We start from the raw sequence: 21,620 nt of genomic DNA, 5'->3' as shown, positions 1-21,620 counted from the left end.
CTCACAGCTTAATTTTCCCTTTCACAACTCCTTGTGTCTCACACATACACAGTAGCTGTAAAAACAAGGTCACTGACATAAAGGAGCTCAGGTCATCTCCCCAAGGTGCTCATTAGCAATTATCCTATATGAAATGCTACCCACATGAAAGTTTTGCCATTCTCAGATAAACTTGTCTGAGTTCCAAAGGAGTGCAGGTCACCTGGCAGAGATCTTGATGTGAGCATTAAGGGACTCTAGTTACTAGGTACTGGTTTCAGTGGAATCCCAGGAGTTGGGGGAAAAAAAAAAGCAGTTGAATATATACATACCCTTTAAGAAGTGTTGTGAGGCAGAACAATAAATACAAATCATAAGCAGCTACTCAGAATAGGTCAGAATAGAAAAAGCATCTAGGAATGTTTTGGAACGAAGTACCATGATAAAGAAATCCAGCTCTTTAAGGAGAAAGGATAAACCATTGTTTTGATTAATTGTGGGCTGATTATTATTCACATTCACTAATTATTTCATTATTCACATTGATGACAGAAGTAAAAGGGGAAAAAAGGGTAAATACAAGCATGACAAGCTCAAAGCATATCAGTATTTCATTTGCGTGATCCTTATTTGGTTGGTTACTTCGTAATTACAGCTACAGAATCACCTCCTGAAAAGTATTAAGTACCTACAGTTAAAGGTTGTGCTATATGATTGTGCATTTAAGACTTCCTAAACAAGAGTCCGTACCATCTAGAAATTGCTGGTTATCTGGTAATAAAACAAGGTAGTGTTACCATTATACCCAGCTATGGAGGCCTGTCACAATATGAAGTATGATTGGATTACTGTTGAAGCTTTAGGGAAGTCATCTATCCACATTAAATAGTAAGTGGGCCAGCGACAAGTCATTATTCATTTGACTATAACTGAACCTTTACCAAAGAGATACCAGAATGGAAAGATAGTTTAAATCGCCCATTTGCCTAAAGAAAAATTTTCTTCTAAGTAAAATGGAAAAAGCATAACATTCAACTATAAATGATAAATTTTGGTTACTCCATTGAAGAGGTAAGAGTTAATGCTTCCTTAGATGACTCCCTCTTTTAGAAGAAGCCTAAGCTTAGTTCTAAATTAACCCAAAGCATTATTTACCTTTTTTTATTTTTTGTGCATTTACTTATTTTTAAAACAGTTTTGAAAGGTTACACTCCATTTACAGTTATTACAAAACACTGGCTATATTCCCCGTGTTGTAAAATACAACCTTGTAGCCTATCTTATACCTAATAGTTTGTTCCTTCTGCTCTCTCACATCTTCATTGCCCCTCCCCTTCCTCTCCCCACTGGTAACCACTAGTTTGTTCTCTATATCTGTGATTCTGCTTCTTTTCTGTTATATTCATTACTTTGTTGTATTTTTTAGATTCCATATATAAGTGATACCATACGGTATTAGTCTTTCTTATATGACTCCTTTCACTTAGCATACTGCCTTCCAAGTCCATCTACTGTTGCCAAAGCATTATTTAAATTTCACCATAGTGGAAGATTTATATAAGATACGATAAGTCACTTATTTTTATTATAGCACTTATAATTAAACAAGTATCAGTTCCTATTATTGACTGCCTGTGACCCAGATGTAACCTAGACAGTTGATTTATGTTTACCTACCTGCTTGATCACGGCCATTACAATTTTTGGTAGTTTTGACCAATATGCAATATGTGGCCACGTGACCCTGAGCAACCAATGTCATCAGCACCGGCCCCGCATTTCCTCTTCTGTAGAACAAGGAAATTTGTCCCTCGCAATTCTCAAATTCTGCATGTTTATGTTGATTGACTTGTTTGTCCTAGCTGTGTGGAATTGAAGATTCTTAAAGAGATCTTTAGAAAACATGCAAAAAAGAATGGTCCTTGCCAGGAAGCTAGTAGTCCATTAGGGCTAATTCTCATTCTAGAACTGAAGAAATTTGAGGAAGAAATACAGAGAGAAGATTTTTATTCTTTTGCTGGTTCTTCAAGGCACATTATTTTTCCCTTAGGCTAGAATGATGGGATCATATGGACAGTCATTTAACTTAGTTCATAACTGTAAATAATGTAATTAATCTAACTATAACCAAACTTGGAATTAGATTGACTAATTTTAAGAAAGAATGATAAATAACTGTAAGGAAGAGTTTTCAGTGGTATATATAGTGAATTTGTTATGCGGGAGGTGAAGAGGGTTGTGATCAAAGTGTTCCACGCCCAGAAAATGACAGTTGAACCAAACCTGTAGAGATTTCTCTTCATCTTTTCACAGTTAAACATTGTGCCGCAAAGTTGCACAATAACGTTGCAAGTCAGAAGGAGGGTTTAAGGAATTCTTATAACTTAGCAGACACACCCTTCTTTCCTCCAAAAGTTTACCACAGGCGAGCAGGAAGATCTGAGGCTGCTTAACCTCTAAGCCAGGTTCCTAAGCTATAACATGGAGATAATGTTTTACCTACATTAAGGATGATTAGGAGGATTAAATAACAAAGGTTTTTAGCACTATCTCTACCCACAGGAATCACTCCCTAAATCATAATACCATGATTATTGTCACTTATCATTACCTTTATAATTTAGGAAAGAATATATACTTTTCCATATTACTATTATCTACATTAACTTCTTAAATTTTGTTTTTCTTGAGTGAGTCCTTGCTTATATGCATGTAAATGCAGTGATTCTGACATTTAAAGTAATGCCATACACTTGCAAACTTCAAAGAAGTAAAGCAATAAATATAGTTATGGCCAAAAATACTCTCTTCTTGAAATGTTCAATAGTTACGGTTTCCATAAAATCGTCTCATTTCCACTTCTCTTTGAAATATAGAAATAGTCTCTTTCTTTCTGGAGGAAGAAAATGGATGGTATGTTTCTTACTGAATATTTTATTCTTTAGTTATTAAGACATTACTGGGAAAGCACAACTGTTCATTTACTCAGTTAGTGTTCACTGAGCCCCCATGTGCCTAGGTGCATAAATATTTTCCCCATTAGAAAATTTGATATGACAAGATCGTGATCATTCAACAGGTGTTTATTAAGCACTTACTGTGTGCCAGGTCTTGTGTTTCCAAGAGTTTGCGACACTCAGTGGAAGTGATTTATTTGACACTATTTACCAGTTGATTTCGGGAATCACTGCTTTATTTGGTGGGGTTCACCAGGTAGGTCACTTGCACTCACTGGAGGAGGAGTGATGCTTCTGTAAATAATAAGATCGCTCATGAGTCAGCAATACACGGTAGTGGTTAGGGGAAAAAATATGAAGCCTTTTACAAGTAATGCTCTTCAGTTAATGCATTTTGCTTTTTGTATTATATCTTGTATCTTATTTTTCAGCCCTTTCCATTTTAACCTGAGTGAGGAATACCCATTTTAAAAGAAACATTGCTTTATCATATCAGAAGGTATACTCAGATGTTTCAGTTATTTACACAGCCTCTGTTACTTTCTGTTGAATCAAAGTCTGCAAAAGATTTGTGTTGTTTGTTCTTTATGGCATTATCAATACTATTGTTCACTTCTCCTTGGTCCAATAATAAACCAGCAGGACATGCAGATTTTATTTAGTTAGACCTTCCTGACTGAAACTCCCCCCTAAATCTGACTAACAAAAAGAGAAAAGGACTCATGGGCCCCTGTGTTCCATTATCTTTTTTGTTAATCTTGTGTTGTCTCTCCATTCTTAATATTGCTTGAGTTCTGTGTGTTTCCCAGAGTATTTTAAAGCAAATCCAAGACATATAATTTCACCCATAAATATTAACTGATAAGAGCTTTTAAGATTATGACTGATAACTTTCTGATTTTATTAAAGACTTTTTTTTAAACAATTGGTTTGTTCAAATATGGATCCATAAAAGTTCTGCCTGTTACCTTTGATTGTTGTGTCTCTCAAGTCACTTTTAATCTAGAACAGTCCCAGATTTTGATTTCTTACCACTGACATTTTGAAGAAATAAGTTCAGCTGTCCTACAGAATGTCCAGAGTTTGGCTTTATCCCCTATCTTTCCTAGAAGCAGGTAGTAAAATCAGATATTTGATGAGATTCAAGCTCAAGGTTTTAGGCCACTGTACTGTAGGTGGTTCTGTGTTCTTCCTATTGCATTGTATGATGTCTGACAGGCCTATTATTGATGATAATACTGAAATTTAATACCTGCCTCCCTTGTCAGGAATCCATCTTGGGGGGGCTTTAAGTCATGTAGCTTAATTGTAGTGTTTCAAATCATCAAGTATTTCTCCAAAATCATTTTTTAGTATCATTAGCCTATTAGGAAGATGACATTTTAAAAGGCCTTCTTGTCCTAGGACACAACTCTGTCACCTAATATTTTATTTCCAATAAAAATAATTCCTTTTTAAAAATTCATCTATCTAAATGGTCCAACAAACTCTGAAAAATAATTCTCTCAGTGAAAAGGTTTCTTTTTTACCTCAGTGCTATGTTGTTGAAATGTTTATAGTTACAGAGCCCAAAAAGAAAATCTATCCTGATATGGGTTGGTTAATCCAGATGACCTAATTTGTCAGGAGAGGATTCAACAGCCGCCATGTTGCCAAATGGATAAACAGTCTCTCTTCAGTGAAGGGGGCACATTCCCAAGAATGTTTTTGGTGCTTAGCAAGAGGAGAGTGGTATAAAAGTTGATGAACAATGAATAAATATAGAATTCTAATGGATAAAAATAATTGCTTAGGGCTTCCCTGGTGGCGCAGTGGTTGGGAGTCCGCTTGCCGATGCAGGGGCGCGGGTTCGTGCCCCGGTCCGGGAGGATCCCACGTGCCGCGGAGCGGCTGGGCCCGTGGGCCGCGGCCTCTGAGCCTGCGCGTCCGGGGCCTGTGCTCCGCGGCGGGAGAGGCCACAGCGGTGAGAGGTCCGCGTACAGCAAAAAAAAAAAAAAAAAAAAAATTGCTTAAAGATCTTTATTTCATAAGATTTTGGTTTTCTGTTTGTTCATAGGAAGAAATCTTTCCTGTTTTCTGCTCTGTATGCTGCCTTTATCTTCGGTGGTCGGCACCTAATGAACAAACGGGCGAAGTTTGAACTGAGGAAGCCATTAGTGCTCTGGTCTCTGACCCTTGCAGTCTTCAGGTAGGTTTCTTTGTTGTTTTTTTTCATTTTCCAAATAAAATCCATCCATTTCATCAGACTCCGCTGAAAGAAGCAACAATCGAACATTTTATCATACATCTCATATTTTTGATTATTAAGGGTGTAAGATAAACCCATGTCCAGAGGGAAAGCCTTCATTGCAACCAAACTTACCACACTGTAGTCAGGCTCTAATTTTGAGAGCTCTCAGGCCATCTCCTTTCTTGTCCAAACTGTTCATGCAGTAATTCAGTTTATGTCTTAGGACTAGAAGCAGAGCATCAACTCCATTATTTTTGTCATATAAGTATAGATGAAGGGCTAAATGGAAAGCCACAGCAGTAAACTGTGGAAGTGTATGGTAGAGTAGGGTTCCAATGTGGTGGGCATGCTGCTACTGACTAGTACTTAATCAAAAATGGCTTTCAGGCATGTGACCAGACACCGGACACCTGTCTGTGTTAGTATCACTAGACCAGAGAATGTTTTTGTTCCGCATCCCCCAAAGTATCCTCCACCCTCACTGCCTGAACTGCCTCGCAGGCACAGGCTTATGCAGCCAAGTCTTACTTTGCACTGGCTAAAACTCATCATAGAGGCTGTCAGAACCAGGCCTGGTCTCTCCAGGGACATCTGCCAGCCAACATCCAGACCCACACCTGGAAGCCTGAAGGAGCATTCGTAGTTTTGTAATATTTGGCAATCATAAGATGAATTAGCACACAGCTGGTGTCCAAACAGGTGCCAGAATTTACCTTCAGTGCTAACAAAGGCACCTGTTCTATTTGTGTTTTGCTTGTCAAAACCAGCAAGTTGATAACTAGGCTTGGGGTGTAGGGGGGCAGGTATGGATAGATATGCTACAGAATAAAAACCTATTCATTTTAATATTTAGGAGCATTTCTACTTTTTTCATATTACATATTAACTGTTCTACTGCCAAGGAGAAATAGATGGTATCATTAAAAGCCTCTCATTAGTCACTTGAGGCTTATTAAAGATGATCAGGCAGGAGGAGGATTTTTGCAAACTGATGATCTGTACGTCTCCATTAGGTTGGCTCCCTGCAACTGAAATACTCCTTTGCTTGCTACTGCTGCCTGCACTCTTTATTTCGGTGCGTTTTGTAGGGTGCAACATTTGAGGTACTTGTGGTTTGACTCTGTCACTAAAGACTCCTTCCATTTCAATATGTATCAGGTTGGAATTCTCTAATACAAAGCAGCATTTTCATTTTTATTTACATTGAAGGTTCACAGTATGCCTCACCTAAAGTATTTTGATATTTGAGGAAAAAATTGTTAATGATGCCTTTCAGCATTTTACAGATCTTTCAACATCCCTTGAGTCTTTATCTTTTGTTTTTGTTTTTTGCGGTACGCGGGCCTCTCACTGTTGTGGCCTCTCCCGTTGCGGAGCACAGGCTCCGGACGCGCAGGCTCAGCGGCCATGGCTCACCGGCCCAGCCGCTCCGCGGCATGTGGGATCTTCCCGGACCGGGGCACGAACCCGTGTCCGCTGCATCGGCAGGCGGACTCTCAACCACTGCACCACCAGGGAAGCCCTGTTTTTGTTTTTTGTTTAACCTTAACATATATAAGCAGAGAAGGGAGTTCAAGGACCCCCATGCACCTGTTACCCTGCTTAAACAGTTATCAACAGTGTTAATCTTATTTCATCTATATCCCTACCAACCTCTCCCTTGTCCCCAAATTATTTGGAAGTAATACAGACTCAAATATTTCTGAATGAAATGATACCATTTCTAAAAGTAGTCTTATTAAAAAATCGATCACAGTATCATTACCTCGTCTAAATTAGTAATAATTCTTTATTATTGAATGTTCCAGTTTCTCCAGTTGTCTCATGAATGGTTCTTTTTTATTACAATTTATTTTTAAGAATCCTGACCTAACTGACATACACACTACTATATATAAAATAGATAACTAATAAGGACCTAAAAAATACAAACAATCCTGGTCCAGATAGGTTCACACATTTCCATTGGTTGATTTCCTTAAACTAAGAGGTTTCTTCCTTCCTCTCCAAGCCCCTCCTCCCACTCATAAGCCATCCTTCGGAGAATCCAAATCATTTTCCTTTTAGAGTTTCCCCCAGGCTGGATGTTACTGATCATATTCTTCTGTCCCCTGTATTCTTCGTTAGTTGTTAGTTAGATCTAGAAATTTTATTATATTTAGGTTTAATGTTTGACAGAACTTTTTACAAGAAGTTAGTGTAGCAAAGGCAGGATAAATGCTTGATTCTTTGGTCATATTTAGCAGTTTCAAAAAAATTTTGATTACTTAGCATGTGAATAATGGGTTTTTTTAAGTATCGTTAAGAGCTCATAGATTTATCCTTTTTTACGTGTCAGTGATTTTGAGATGAATTTGGATTTGGTGTATTGTAGTCCATTGCCATTATTCTTTTAGATGCTAAGTTATCCCATGTTTGGCCAGTGGGAGTTTCTTCAGATTGGCTCCTGAATCCTTGTCCGTGTACTGAGTAGTGCTCATAGCTTGATTTTGTGTATGTGTGTGCATGTTTGTGTGTGTATGGGGGCGGGGGGCAGGGATGACAAGCTGTTGCCGGCCAAGCGTGTTGCCTATTCCTTGTCCAGAACTGGAACCAGTCATTTCTCAAATGATCCCAAGTTCATCCCAAGTTCCCTTGGGAAAGGGAGATAGTATTTAGAAATGACTCTCTAAGTACTAGGGGTGGTTTTCCCTAAGGTAGTTCTTATTTCTAGACCTCTCAGAGGGCCTAGAAATAGTTTATTTTTTGAAAGAAATGTATCCAGAGTTAGTACTGATACTTCCAATTCATATTTATGCCTAGACAGTTTTTACTTAATTACCTCATTTCTCCTTCCTCCTATGCCAAAATCCAAGTTCCCAATGTCAGCCAGTAGTTACTCATTTACTTACCCCACAATGCATGTGCAATAGTTGTTAACACTACCAAGGCTTTTTTAGATTGACAGGTTCTAGTTGCATCTTCCATTTCCTTAATTCTATGTGTTACTTTACTTTCTTCAGAGCCATGTTTTGTATAAAATTTTAAAAGCTGGAACTACACGGAGGCGTCCAAGCATGGACTGTCTAGAATCTTGTAAAAATTTATCATAATATTCTAATCAGTTATTTGGAAAACATTATTATGGAATTCTCTGGTTGTATCAATTGAACATGGTTCCATGTTAGGAAGAGTATATTGAGGTTTCTCTGTGCTTAAAGAATTCTGGTCAACAGTGTATTGAATGAAAAAGGCTACATACAGAATGATTTTTTATGTAATGTTTATGTAAATTTTACTCCTAGACATGAAACATGCTGTTCATTAATACATTTAAGTATTTGTAAAGTATCTAAAAAGATACTGGAAGAAAATATACTCAATTCTTACATCTATGGAAAGGCAGAGGAGACAGGCATTTATTGATTGCCTACTATTTACTGGAAAATAAAGCAGAAAAACTTTCAGTGCTTGTAGAGCTTGGCTCTAGTGGACTGGTAGTTTGGAAGCAGAGAGGATTTAAATTTTTTTTGCTATGCGTTATCTTCCTTTTCAAAACAAATGAAGCAAACATACTGTTGACAACCCGATTCTAGATATTGGCTGTTGATTATTCTTTGTGCTTTTCTGCATTCAAAACATTTTCTAAAATATACACACATGCATATACAATCTCATACACAGCCTAGAGAATCTCAAGTGATATTTGCTCTTTATTTTAGAATCCAAATAGCTTTTGAATGAAATTGACATAAAGCATCAAAAATAAGCTCTTCTCACAAACAGATGTTTTGATGGGTATTAATAAAAATCCTCCTATCTTGGTCATATAAGATAACCTCATTATTACAAGAATATGTTTTTGTAGAAAATTTTGAATGGCTCTTAACTATAATTCACAAATTTTTAAATCCACCTGTAAACGGTGTCTAATATAGAAGTATACAAAGTCCTTACACAAGAGACAGTCCTGCATCAGATGGTATGCAATTCAGTAGGACGTTAAGGACCAAACGTCTACTCCACTGCCCACTCCTTACTACTAATAGGATGTGATATCATGGATTTGGAAAAAGAAGGAAAGGGAAAGAGAACCAAACTTTTCTGTTAGAGGAATTAGAAATGAGGGGGTGGAGGGTAAAGAACAGTAAGATTTTTCTGAAAAGTGTTTTTATATATTTTACTGCTTAGAACTAATGTCTTTTCCCCAGCTTTTCAAGCTTGCCTATTAGCTCTTTATAGTAACTAGAGACCCAACTGTGACATATTTCCGGATACTCCAAACTGTGTTTACTCATGAACTAAGACAACTGGGTGGAAATTAAATCAGATATGTAGGTTCCCTAAGCAAAAAGAAAAACCCTCTCTTCTTACTGCTCTGCTTCAGAAAGAAGTGGGGTTTTTTGTATAATTTGGCGAACATTACCTGTAGAATGTTTTCTTTCTCTGTACCTTTGGGTGTTGACTGAATATGATAGCAGACTTCATACAGGCTGAATACAATATAATTTATTGAAAGCTGTCATAAGTTTTGAAGGAGTAGATAGAATATGATCAAGTGAGGTTTTCCCTAGGCCCGCCATGGGTTTATTTCATTGGAGAATGATTTCTCTGGGGTTTTCTTGACCATTTCTTCCCATTACCCGCAAATCCTGCTTCGCCTTTTAGATCTAAGCCATCAGCTTCTGGTGTCAATTAGTCTTTATGGATATGACTGGGTGGGGCACAGCAGCCTACTTCCACCCAACCCAAGGATAAGAATTTCCTTATTTGATGAGATAATTCCAGGTGGCGTTTGTTGGCGCTGCATGTTTGAATATTTCCTTAGGGTAAATTCTGAGAAAATTTCTGGTAACTTGAATTAGTAAGTCCTTTAGATGAGACTGTTGCTTATGGCAAACAGCATCAAACCCTTCAAGTGCCAGCCATCCATTCTTCCCAGACGCTGCCCTGTTGCTGTGACATCTCACCTGGGTTACTTCAGTCGATTTGTAAAGGACTTTCTGTGTATTGATTTAATAACTTCAAACCCTTCTAGATTGGGTGCAGATGTGTGCGTGCTTCTGATTCAAGCAGCCTTTACCAGGTATCTGTCTGGCAGTGTTTTCCTCTCATTGGCAGCATAGGAGCCTTCTTCTAGGTCTCTGACCCAGAGCAGGTCAAAGCAGGTTGTCTAGTCAGTGCACATTAGTGTTAATTACTTTGTGCTGCTTGTGTATAGAGGCCAATGTCACACCTGCTTCAAATATGTTTATTCCTGTTTCCTGGTGATTCACTCTGGCCTCAATTGTTTTATGCTTTATTTGCTTAAAGCCAGATAGTCTCACTTTACAGTTTGACTTTTTGCCTTGTTATTAATGTGAAATTTTCCCTGTTGAAACTCATTTTTATTTCCTGGCCATATTTTTATTTTGTCATTGAATTTCATCTTTGGCTTAAGTATAAGATATATTCAAGACGAATAGAAAATTACTCTTTTTCTTTATTTAGTAAGATTTTCATGAACAAAGAGCTTATATATAGCATAGGACACATTCAGAAAAGTATATTTAACAGGGCAGAGCAGCAGATGAATGGCATTTAATCAAATCTATTCGTGGTTTTATACACACACCCATCAATATTTAATATTAGAAGCATTATTGGCAAGTGCCTTATTTTTAAAGAAACAGATATATAATAAAACCAACTGAAACTGTTCAGATGAGAAAAATATGACACTCCAAAAACCCATTTGGAAGGAGTTAAGTACATCATTGACCTGTAAAATGATGAAACATTGAAAATTTCAGAACTTAATTTATACTCGAGCACCTTGTATCTAGTATTTTGCTATATGGTTGCCAGAAGTGGTCCTTAATCCACAGAGAACAACATTACAGATAATGATTACAGTGATATTAATGAGATAAAGGAAATGGATACATAAATTATAAATGTCATAGGAGAAAAGCTGCTATTTTATCAATGACAGGTTATAAATTTCACATTTTAAGATGTAGCATCAAAAGGGCAAAAGTAACAAAGCAAAAGATACTTCTAGAAAGCATATGCTGAGAAGTAGAAAAGCAAAAGCTGATGGATAATCATGGGAATGTGATACCACGTATGAAAAGTTTAATAACCCGTAGCATAAAAACAATGTTTAAAAAGTTCAGGCTAGTGATTATATCTTTCTGGAGGCAGGGAGAGCGATGGGATCAAAGAGGGTCCAAAGGAGGCTTCCACTAATTTTGTATGACTTTGTCATTACAAAAAAGTTAAATAAGAAAAAGATAACTGTGTTTGATTCAAGTGTGGATAGCAACTAAAAGAAAGCTAGCAATTGTAGTCATTTTATAAGATTCTGGCAAAATGCAGGTGTATGTTAAACAAAGTAAGTTTATATCAAAACACAAACTTTGTACCCTATTGGTCCAAACACACACCCCAATAATGGCAGATTTATAGTTGGAATTAAGAATGTTTTTTGTTTTCTGACAGTGGCCCTGAGTTCATTGTGTATGTGTAGCTGGAAGGATAATTTGGGAACCTTTCTTTTGGCCATTTATTGTGACACTAGTTGAATCACTTGACTCATTTTGAAAAACCAAGAGCAATTATGTAAAGAAATGGCAACTCTCCATCCTTTAAAGTGAGATAGAACCTATAAACTAGAATCCGTACTTCCTGGTATGCTCTGGGTAACCATAGTTTTATGCCTAGTGTCTTGGTGTAATTATTAACAGCTCCCCTTTCACTCTAGAAAATGGCCCACTTTGAATGGTAAATGATATGGTTAATCTGTTTATAACCCACTGAAGAATTGTGTTGGCTTCATAAAACAGAAAAAGGGAAAATTCTAACCATCATTTGCCCAATTACCCCTAACAAATCTTTATTTTTAGTATTGACCTCTTCTCTGAAATTTGCTCTTCTGTTTATAATATTTCCAAACGTGTGACATATCATCACTTGAATTTAAAATATTCAAACCAGATGCCTTTTTGATAACCCTTTAAAATTTCTCAGTTTGTCACTATTTTCCTAGTGAACATCTTTAAGTCATTCAAAATACTATAAAAATAACTCTTTCAACTGGTCACCAAGTTGTAAAATTCTTCTCGAATATCTCGAGTAGCTGTCTCATCTCCATTTCCACACCAGACACTCCAGTCGTGGCCTCCATCACTTCACATCTTAAGTATTACAAACCACCAATTCCTGTTTCCCAAATGTTTTCTCCATCCAAGCTACTCACATACCATATCATTTCTGTGTTTAAACCTTAATTGAAATGCCCTTTTCTTTAGGTTGAAACTTCAACCTGCCCATAAAAAAATTAGTCTTTCCTTGACGGACCTTTCATCATTGCCCTATGCAAACGTTCCATTCAAGATGACGTATGTCTCTGATCATTGACCCCCAAACAAACATACTTTGCCCATGCTCATTTCTTGTCTTTGAACCTATTATCCCTCCTCTTTCTCCATTCTTCCTCCATTTTTTTTTTCTTTAAGTCTTATTCATCTTAATTTAGGATGTCTTCTCTATAAAGGCTTCTCTGATCATTTCAGCCCATATCTCAGCTTCTACCGAGCTTGTTGTTCATCATCATTTAACCAGGCTGTATGCTGCCTTACCTATGTACCCCCTGGGAGGCCACGTGAGTTCCCTGGAGCCAGAATTGTGTCTGGCTGTTCCTGGAACACCTTGGCACACACACAGTTTCTGAATTAATGAATAAAAATCTCACACTTGGCCACTTCTCCAGTCACGTGTAATCGACATTTTTATTCATTCCACTCGTTCGCCCTTTATATTTCTTGTATCAATTGCCACAGACATGCCCCAGTCCAGTCTTCCTTTAGTATCAGGGGGCTTCACCTGTAGAAGTAGAAATGTGCTTCAAGAAATCTGGGATTGACGTCATACAGTTGGAGGAGCCTTCCAGAGCCCTGCAGGGGCTGCACAGTGGGGCCTTTGTTACTCTCTGACCTCTCCTTCTCTCCCCTCTCTCCTCTCTCAGGCCAGAGTGGCAGCTGTGCTGTTCCTCAAACATGCTAGCAGAGCTGCTGCCTCAGGGCTCTCCCACTTGCCGCCCCATCTGCCCAGAACATTCCTTGCCCAATATTCTAACGCCTTGTCCGTCGCCTCCTTCAGACCTTTGCTCAAATTTCGCCTTCCCCTCCCTGTCTAAAATGACAATATCCCCCACCTTCTCTCCTCCTTTTCCTTGCCTGATTTAGTTTTCTCCTTGATGCGTATCACCTTCCGGCCCACTATATATATTGCTGATCGTATTCATTCTCTCTCCCCTCCTACTCGACTTTGAGTTCCATGAGGGCAGGGATTTTTGTCTGATTTTTTGCTGTGTCTCTAGTGTCCAAGCAGGTGTTGAATAAATTGTTAGCTTTTCAAAATAAAAACGGGAAGAGAGGAGGTTTGTAAACAATTGTTAGTAAGTTTCCTTGCCTTTTTTGGAAAGTCTTTTCTCCCAAGGGGGAAATAGGATATTTTTTCTGCTTTTCCCTTGAATCCAGGAACAATGTGGATTTTCAGGTATTTCCAGGAAGATAATGTTTAGATTAACTAAATTCATGATATTTTGCTTTTTTAAAAAAATATATTTTTTAATGTCCATTATGAGGGAGAATTCGGAGCTACTGGCAGAGGAGTTTAGCAAGGAAAGCCAGGAGAACAAGCATCACCCTGCTTTGCAGGTGGTACTTTGCCCTCTAGCAGGCTGACCCCTCCTTCCTTACCTGGGGATGGCACAGACCTGCAGGTCTCTCTACTGCTCCAGATTTGCCTTCCAAATTAAGAAAAAAATCCACTCCTAGTATAATGATCTAGTCCAAATAGGAGAAAAGTGTACAGGTTGTTGTTAATGTAGTAAGTTTTTAGAGGACCCAGACTGTCCCCAGTGTGATACCTGAAGGGAGCTGCATGTTAATACAAGTCCAGGCAGCAGTGGCCTCTCCTATTCCCAGAACTACCGTCCACTTGACAACCTTTGCTTCTTTACAGTTGGAAATACTATCCAGTAGTCATAGTTTTAGTAAATAATTTTTTCTACTTATAAGAGTGAGAGTTCTCTGTTTGTAAAACTGAAAACCACGGAAAAGCACAAACGCAAAACCTTTCATCTCACTACCCACAGATATTTGCTATTAATATTTTGGTGCATGCCCTTTCAATAATTTGATGTTAAGCTTGAGATGCCTTTATCATAATTTTAATTCTCTGTAATCCATTAATATATTTGAGTTTGGACAAAAATAGGACTTCAGTAATATGTTTGTAGTTCAGGTGCTATAACAACTTAAAACAGTGACACACAAGGCATTTTAAATCATTTTACCGAAAGGAATTAGTATTTAAATAGCTGGAATAACATAGCTTTCCTGAAACTTGTGTGAGAAATAACATGAGCGTTCTCGAAGAGATGTCACAGTAATTTAGGATGCAAGTATAATAACTTCTGAAGCATTTGTTAAGGATTATTTTGAGTTAAGGCTGAGTTAAGGATCACTTTGCTTATAAACTTTTGGTGTTACCTCACAAATCCTTAAAGGATCCTTCTTGTTTAGCAGAGTTTACAAAAAAAAATAAGATTTTGAACAAAAAATTGAATCCTTAAAAGAATCTTTAGACCTAACTTTTAATAAAATTGCCTGATTGCATAATCTGGAATGCATCAGATGATGTGACATCCCATCCATTATTAAGATGAAGTAACCGCAGTAACCACAATTGTAGATTGGCTGAAAAAAACCGAAATGAATAACATGGAAAAGTACCAGAAGTTTATTCTGGAGAGGCCTGTTTGCAAGCACAGAATTAACTGAAATACGGAGAGATTAAACTTCCTTCCTCTCGTGGTCCACATGTCCTCAAGGCATGGGGGTGAGTTAAGGACTATAGGAAATACATGAGATTAGGGTTCAGTAAAGAAACATCGGTAACTCACCCTAGGGTTTAACCACAGCTGTTAGATCAATGGAAATATGAAACAGCTATCGCAGGCCCCTTCCGACCTCAGTCTTGAAAGTATCGGCAGTCCTTTCACGAGAGCTATAAATTTTTATTCTCTGTATTTCAACCAATAAGTCCAAATAGTAACTGCTCGTCTATTTTTGATGATGCTGTGAAGCTGACAGGCTGCCCACATCCCACTTGATTTTGTATGTGAAAGAGGGGGCCCAGTTTTCTTCCTGGTAACCAGCAATTCTTTTAGCCCGTGCCACCAATAGATGGATTACTTTAATCCATCGCTGGTTCTTCTTGGAACTCGTTCCCTACCATTTGTTTCCAAAACTCTGTGAGTGCAAATTGGTGGGGACTATTGGAACCCTTCTTCTCATCACTTAAGACTGAATTGTCACGTATGGTAGAGGCTGCGGTACCAAGTAACCCTCACTGTGTTCATTGCTATCCACTATTTTCTTTACAGTTTTCGGAATCCTGGGGTTTAGAAACAAATCTGTATGATTCAAATGATTGATCTGGGGCATAATATTTCATCACTCTCACACTGCATTTTCCTAACAGCATAATATAGCGATGGTTTTCTTTTATTCTTTTCATTTCATTACTGATGGTAACATGGTGGACAGAAAGGTGGCTTTTTATATATATTTTTGTTCTGAGAAGCAGATGAGCAGGGTGATTAAAGTAGCCAGGAGAGATTGTCATTGATTCTAGGTATTTGTGTTAACCCAAGCTGGAGCAGAAATCTTCAATACAGCTTATAGAATTGCCTATCATTTGAAGAAATTATGAATCATTAGCTATTCAGAGTTCTATTATGCAGGAGGCAGGGATTTGGGTTCTCTGAAAGGGTTTAGCTTTAAGCTGGAGTTTATACTATCTTGGTGCCAAAAAAAATCAAAAGGTCCAGGACAAGGCCACAGAGATCAAGAAAGAAGAGCTGAGGAAGAAAAATTGAATTTCTGCCTTTAAAAAGAACATGATTAAAACTCTAGAATTTTTCCAATTTTGAACAGACAGCCTGGCCCAGGAGGTTACATCTTAACTTCTCAAGACGTTCTTGCCACCTCTTACATTTTTGCTGAGACCAAACACATCTTTTGTCACACCTACCAGTGAGGGAATCACACTTGAGCGTTCTCTAAGCTGCTGATTGACACCGCTGAGATGTAAAGATATGAAATTTCCTGCACTCTTTAAGAACTTACCCCTAAATACATAGTGGAAAACTAGGTTAAAGTTCAAATTCATTAAAAGTAAAGGCAAAGGCACATTTTCCTGCCTTGCGTATTTCTTAAGTTGATAATATCTGTTTTCTTCCATCTTTGCCTGACCTGGAAATATTTTATTAACCTTTTTTCTGCCGTCCCTTTAGAATACATTCTATAATTCTTCACATTTATACACACAAGCTAAGACTACAAATGGAATTGGATCAGAAGATAGTTCTAAAGAAGGTAAGTCAGGGAATTCCCTGGCAGTCCAATGGTTAGGACTCTGTGCTTCCACTGCAGGGGGCCCGGGTTCAATCCCTGGTCGGGGAACTAAGATCCCACAAGCCACACAGCACGGCCAAAAACAAAAGAAGGAAAGTCAGATTTTCTTTGGCGTTTTCAGAAGGCTGAGTCCTGTGGCCCCGTGCGGGAGAGGCCTTCTCTTCTCCTGTGTCTCCAGCTCCAGCACAAAATGATTCACAATTATGTCTCAAGTATACATGTGGATATGGATGGTGACTGGAAGGATGGTACATGCTACAAGCAATGTGTGGTACCCTTATGTGCAGAATGCCACTGGTGATGGGCACAAGCTGCATCTTTTTCAGAGTTCTGGCAGGCAGAAGTATCAATGGAGGGCACTTCGCTTCTACTTCTGTTCCTACTGTACAAACGTTCCGACGTAGATAAATGACCAATGATAAATCTTGCTGCTCAAAAAGAACCCACAGCGAAAACGTCCCCCTGCTCCAAACACAGTCTAACCCACCCCCACCCCGAAACACACAAGATTCAGCAATGTTATCTGGAATTAAGGAAAAAAGCTTTAAGAGAATTTTGGTCTTTGCTCTTATAATGCTAACACCAATGACGGATATTGTTCACTGGGTGTTCGTTAGGTACCTGGCACTGTGCTAAACTCATATATTGTCTTACCTAACTTTCACAGCTGCCTTGAGGTATGTGCTTTCTCATTTTACAAATGAGGAAACCAAGATTCTGAAAGATTTAAGTAATTTGCCCACTTTTAACTCTAGACAATAAACCTAAAGCCTGTTGTATTTTACAAAGAAAATCACTGCAACATAGGAGCCTATTGCCCTCTGGGTACCTAAGTTACGGCTCTCTTCCTCTTCGTCATCATGCTCATCATCATGGCTGTGCTCGTCATGCAGCCCAAGGCCCTTCAGGTAGAAACACTGAATTTATAACACTTATGACTTGCTGTCTTGATGCCATGATATCATATCAGAACGATGAGCAGCTTTGACAAGAAGAACGGTTGGCCCAGCTGTTGAAAAGTTCTCGTTTGGCAAGAATCTCGTAATCCACAATGTTAGCAGCTAATGTCCTGACCTTCTGCCTGCATCTCAGAAAAGGCATGAGATCTATTAGGAGTGAATTTCAATTATTGAGAAATGCAGAAAGGCAATGATGTGAGACTGCCAGTGGAAATGGATACCAGGTGTGTAGGCAGCCTTCTATAGTCATAGTCAGCCAAATGCATGTTTTCATACTCCACTGTGTCCATACTTCTTCATGCGGAGAAGACTGAACTTCTATTTCTTCATGAGGAGAAGACTGAACTTCTATTTCTTCATGAGGAGAAGACTGAACTATTAATTTTGTCTTTTATAAACATTTTATCCCAATGAAATTTATGGTTATCACTTGGGTTATTCATTTTTTTTCCCTTTCTAGCAGATGTACTTTGATATATTTATATCAAATATATAAAATATATAATAAATATTAATATATAATTAATATATATAATAAATATATATGTGTTTATATATATTTGATATAAATATATCAAAGTAACATCGGCTAGAAAGGGAAAAAATTGAATAATCCAAATTAAAAAGACCTTAATTTTTTAGAGGACAAAGAAATCTGTTGTGCAAGTTCTGGCTAAGTTCAATTGTAGGGTCTCTACATTAAAACACCAGTATACTCAAGTAAGTCCTTGTGCTTTCACTTGCTCTTGCTGCGCCCAGCATTTGGATAGAAAGTAATATTTGTTCTCATTTTGCCTCCCATAAAATATACAAGCCATTAACACCCTGCTGTTGGCTTTGGTGAAAACAAACTCTGAACTTAGTTCCACTGAACACTTTGACTAGGAATCACTCAAGGGTTTGGAAGCTTCTGTACCACTGCCTCTTGTTTTCTTGAAACTTCTAGGCAAAACCGTGTGAGACGTTCTATAAATCCTAAATAGACTTATAATTTAAAGCACTCTTCAAAAATCAATAAAACCATGTATTTTTAATCTTTATGCAAAAAGGAAAGGCAGAACCAAAGTGACTAATTTTTAAGGACAGAATGAGCAATCTTTTGACAAAATGAAGCTAGTAGAAATCATTTTGATTAGAAGTATTTTGTACCAAAAACCGACCAGAAAATAGGACCTGCTTTAAAAACTTAACTCCTCCTTTATCCCACCGTAAGTTTTAAATTATTGTTTCTTAATGCAGTTTAAGTAGCTACACAAACAAGGTAAGGGCAAGTCTCTGCTGTGACATTAATGACAGGTGCACTAAGAAACTCATCCAAGTATTTTTGCAGAATGAGGAGGAGTGTCAGAGACAGCTGGGCTTGCAAACCTTCCGGAAGTCTTTTATTGTTTCCTGTATTGGATCAAGTCCAAAAGTGAGAATAATTACCCTTTAGAACTGCCAAGTCTTCAGGCTGTTCAGATAACCCTGGTCTTGTAGTAGGAAATAAATGTGAGCCAAGGTACAAGAATAGTGACTGGATTTTATAAAAAATATTTCTAAGGGAGCAGTTTTCTCAGAAGTGGTCCTTTTGCTTTGACTAATAGAATGCATAGTAGAGAACCATCCGGTCAAAACCGCAGACAATAAAGAAGAGAGGAAATCAGACTCATTATCCTCTCCTAGGCTGCCTTAGTAATCCAAGAGCTGAGGATTTCAACCAGGTTTCCTTGGGACTTTTATTTAGGTAATTCATGAAAGCCTTTGCTGGGGAGGGGAACAGGAAGTTTGAATGGGAAATTTTTGTTGTTCTGAAAACTCTTTATTTATCAAAAATTTTTAAGATTACCCTGATTTAAAGTGAACAGGTCCCCTCTGTTTAGAATAGAGAAGAAATGATAGGTTTTGCTCTAAATTTCCAAACCTAATGACCAGATCAGATGATATATGCTGGGTGCTTTATCTACGCTATCTTATGCTCACAACAGAAAATACTATCCTAGTGAGGTCACATTTTTTCAGATGGGATGAGTTCTTCAGTATGCTCAAATATTTCAGAACTTTCATAATTCAAAAGCCTTTTCCCATAGGAATAATTTTAAGCACAGCAAATAAATACATACCTAATAGTAACTTTTCTTCATATCTAACTTTTATTCCTTCATTTGAATGTTCTTGGTTTCTGACACGTTTCTCTGTTCTATCACTAGCCCCACCCCCTTAATGAATACTTGGATAACCTTGTTATAATTTATCAGCAATGATTGTTGAAGTAACAGCCTGGTAGTCACCAAAATCACCCTTAAGTCTTCTTAAGATGAAGTAGGTGAGGCATCTAAACAACAGTGGTTCAGAAGGTAATGACCAAAGCTGTGGGTATTCCTGTTCCCCACTGATGTGGTGCTCCCATGGGCAGCATTGTAAAGGTAGTTTAAATCAGTCGCACCACCAGCTTTGAAATTGTGTGATTCTTTCTTTTTAGCTGCACTGGGTCTTTGTTGCTGCGCGCAGGCTTTCTAGTTGTGGGGAGCAGGGGCTACTCTTAGTTGCGGTGCACTGGCTTCTCATTGTGGTGGCTTCTCTTGTTGCGGAGCACGGGTTCTAGGTGCACAGGCTTCAGTGGTTGCAGCACGTGGGCTCAGTGGTTGCAGCACATGGGCTCTAGAGCTCATGGGCTCAGTAGTCGCGGCACGCGGGCTCTAGGGCGCGTGGGCTTCACTAGTTGTGGCTCACGGGCTTAGTTGCTCTGCGGCACGTGGGATATTCCCAGACCAGGGATTGAACCCGTGTCCCCTGCATTGGCAGGCGGATTCTTAATCACTGCGTCACCAGGGAAGTCCCGAAATTGTGTGATTCTTGAGTATATTTTAGATGTAGGGAATTCATATTCCTTCAGATTTTACATACATCTTGATTAATATCGTATATACATCGATATTTCACAGTGTCGTGATCCAAATCCGTATAAAATGCAACTGTGTCCCTATTTTGCAAAAGAAGGAACCGATGCTTAGAGTGATGAAGAAATTTACCCATGAACGTACAGCTTATAGGTGAATCATGTTATAGATTTACTTATAGAATCACTTTTAGTTGGTCTGACTCAAAAGCCCATGCTCTTTGCTCAATGCCATGCTGCTCACATAACTGGGAAAATCAGAAATAGAGGTCCTAATTCCAGAAAGACTTTTTTATGAGTGGCTTACATAAGAGGGGAATATGATTTTATAAGCCAGGGAAGGAGGAGAAACTACTGAGTTTCTCAAACTGTAACCACATGCATCAAAACATCTGGAATGTCTATTAAAAATTCCCGTTTCTGGGTCTTCCCCCAAAGCTATTAAATTGGAGCCCCTGGTGGTGGAGCTTAGAAATCTGCATTTTTATCGACCTCCATGGTTTACTATCGTTAAAATTTCTGTGTAATTTCAGGGCTCTTACATGCCCCTGACACATTACCCTTCCCCCCACCGCCCGGGTCCAGGGACATCCCTACCCGCACACACATTGGCAATAGAACAGCTAAAGACTTTCAGGAGATGTATAGTAGCTGAGAAGTCCAGTGCATGGTGAGCTGCTTTGCAGAGGTATCAGACTGACTTGCCAACCACGGCATACTTGACCCTTACTCATGCATTTCTTATTGTGCCTCTGACCTTTTTGCAGACATTTCCTCCAGCACCATGGACCGGTCTCTTGCTTGCACCTGAGATAACAGCAGTGCTCTGGTAACCTTTCACTCAGGACGTTATAATCTCAATCAGCTTCCTGATGAATCAGCTCTCTGGTCGACCTAAAGCCATCTTGGCAGAGCCAGGGGAGGCAAAGGCAGCCCTACAGCCGTGTCTCAGACCTCTGCTATGACTTCCTACGAGGGCAATGTCTCCATGATTCTGCCTTCTCCACCCCACCTCCCTCCACTCAACACGCACATACGATTTGCCAAATCTCGACTTCCTGTTTCATTATAGGTTTGCGTTTTCTCTCTTGACTGTCCCATCCTCCCTCAGAATCAACATTGTCTGAACCAGTTTTATGGAAAATGTTCATAACTGGTCCTTTAACTCAA

General features: G+C 38.5%; 1 protein-coding gene across 3 annotated transcripts in view; it reads left to right on the top strand.

The window, feature by feature from the left end:
- The window catches only part of ELOVL6 (ELOVL fatty acid elongase 6), a 136,494-nt gene that overhangs the window by 74,932 nt on the left and 39,942 nt on the right, over positions 1-21,620 (top strand). For all 3 annotated transcript variants that reach the window (XM_004269571.4, XM_033427755.2, XM_033427754.2), the window contains one exon: positions 4,993-5,124. In XM_004269571.4, the coding sequence (XP_004269619.1) occupies positions 4,993-5,124 (132 nt within the window). The remainder of the gene's footprint in view (positions 1-4,992; positions 5,125-21,620) is intronic.

Source organism: Orcinus orca, chromosome 4 (genome assembly GCF_937001465.1).
Source record: "Orcinus orca chromosome 4, mOrcOrc1.1, whole genome shotgun sequence".
NCBI classification, from domain to species: Eukaryota; Metazoa; Chordata; class Mammalia; order Artiodactyla; family Delphinidae; genus Orcinus; species Orcinus orca.
The sequence above is the reverse complement of the archived record's forward strand: the minus strand, read 5'-3'. Positions and strand labels throughout refer to the sequence as shown.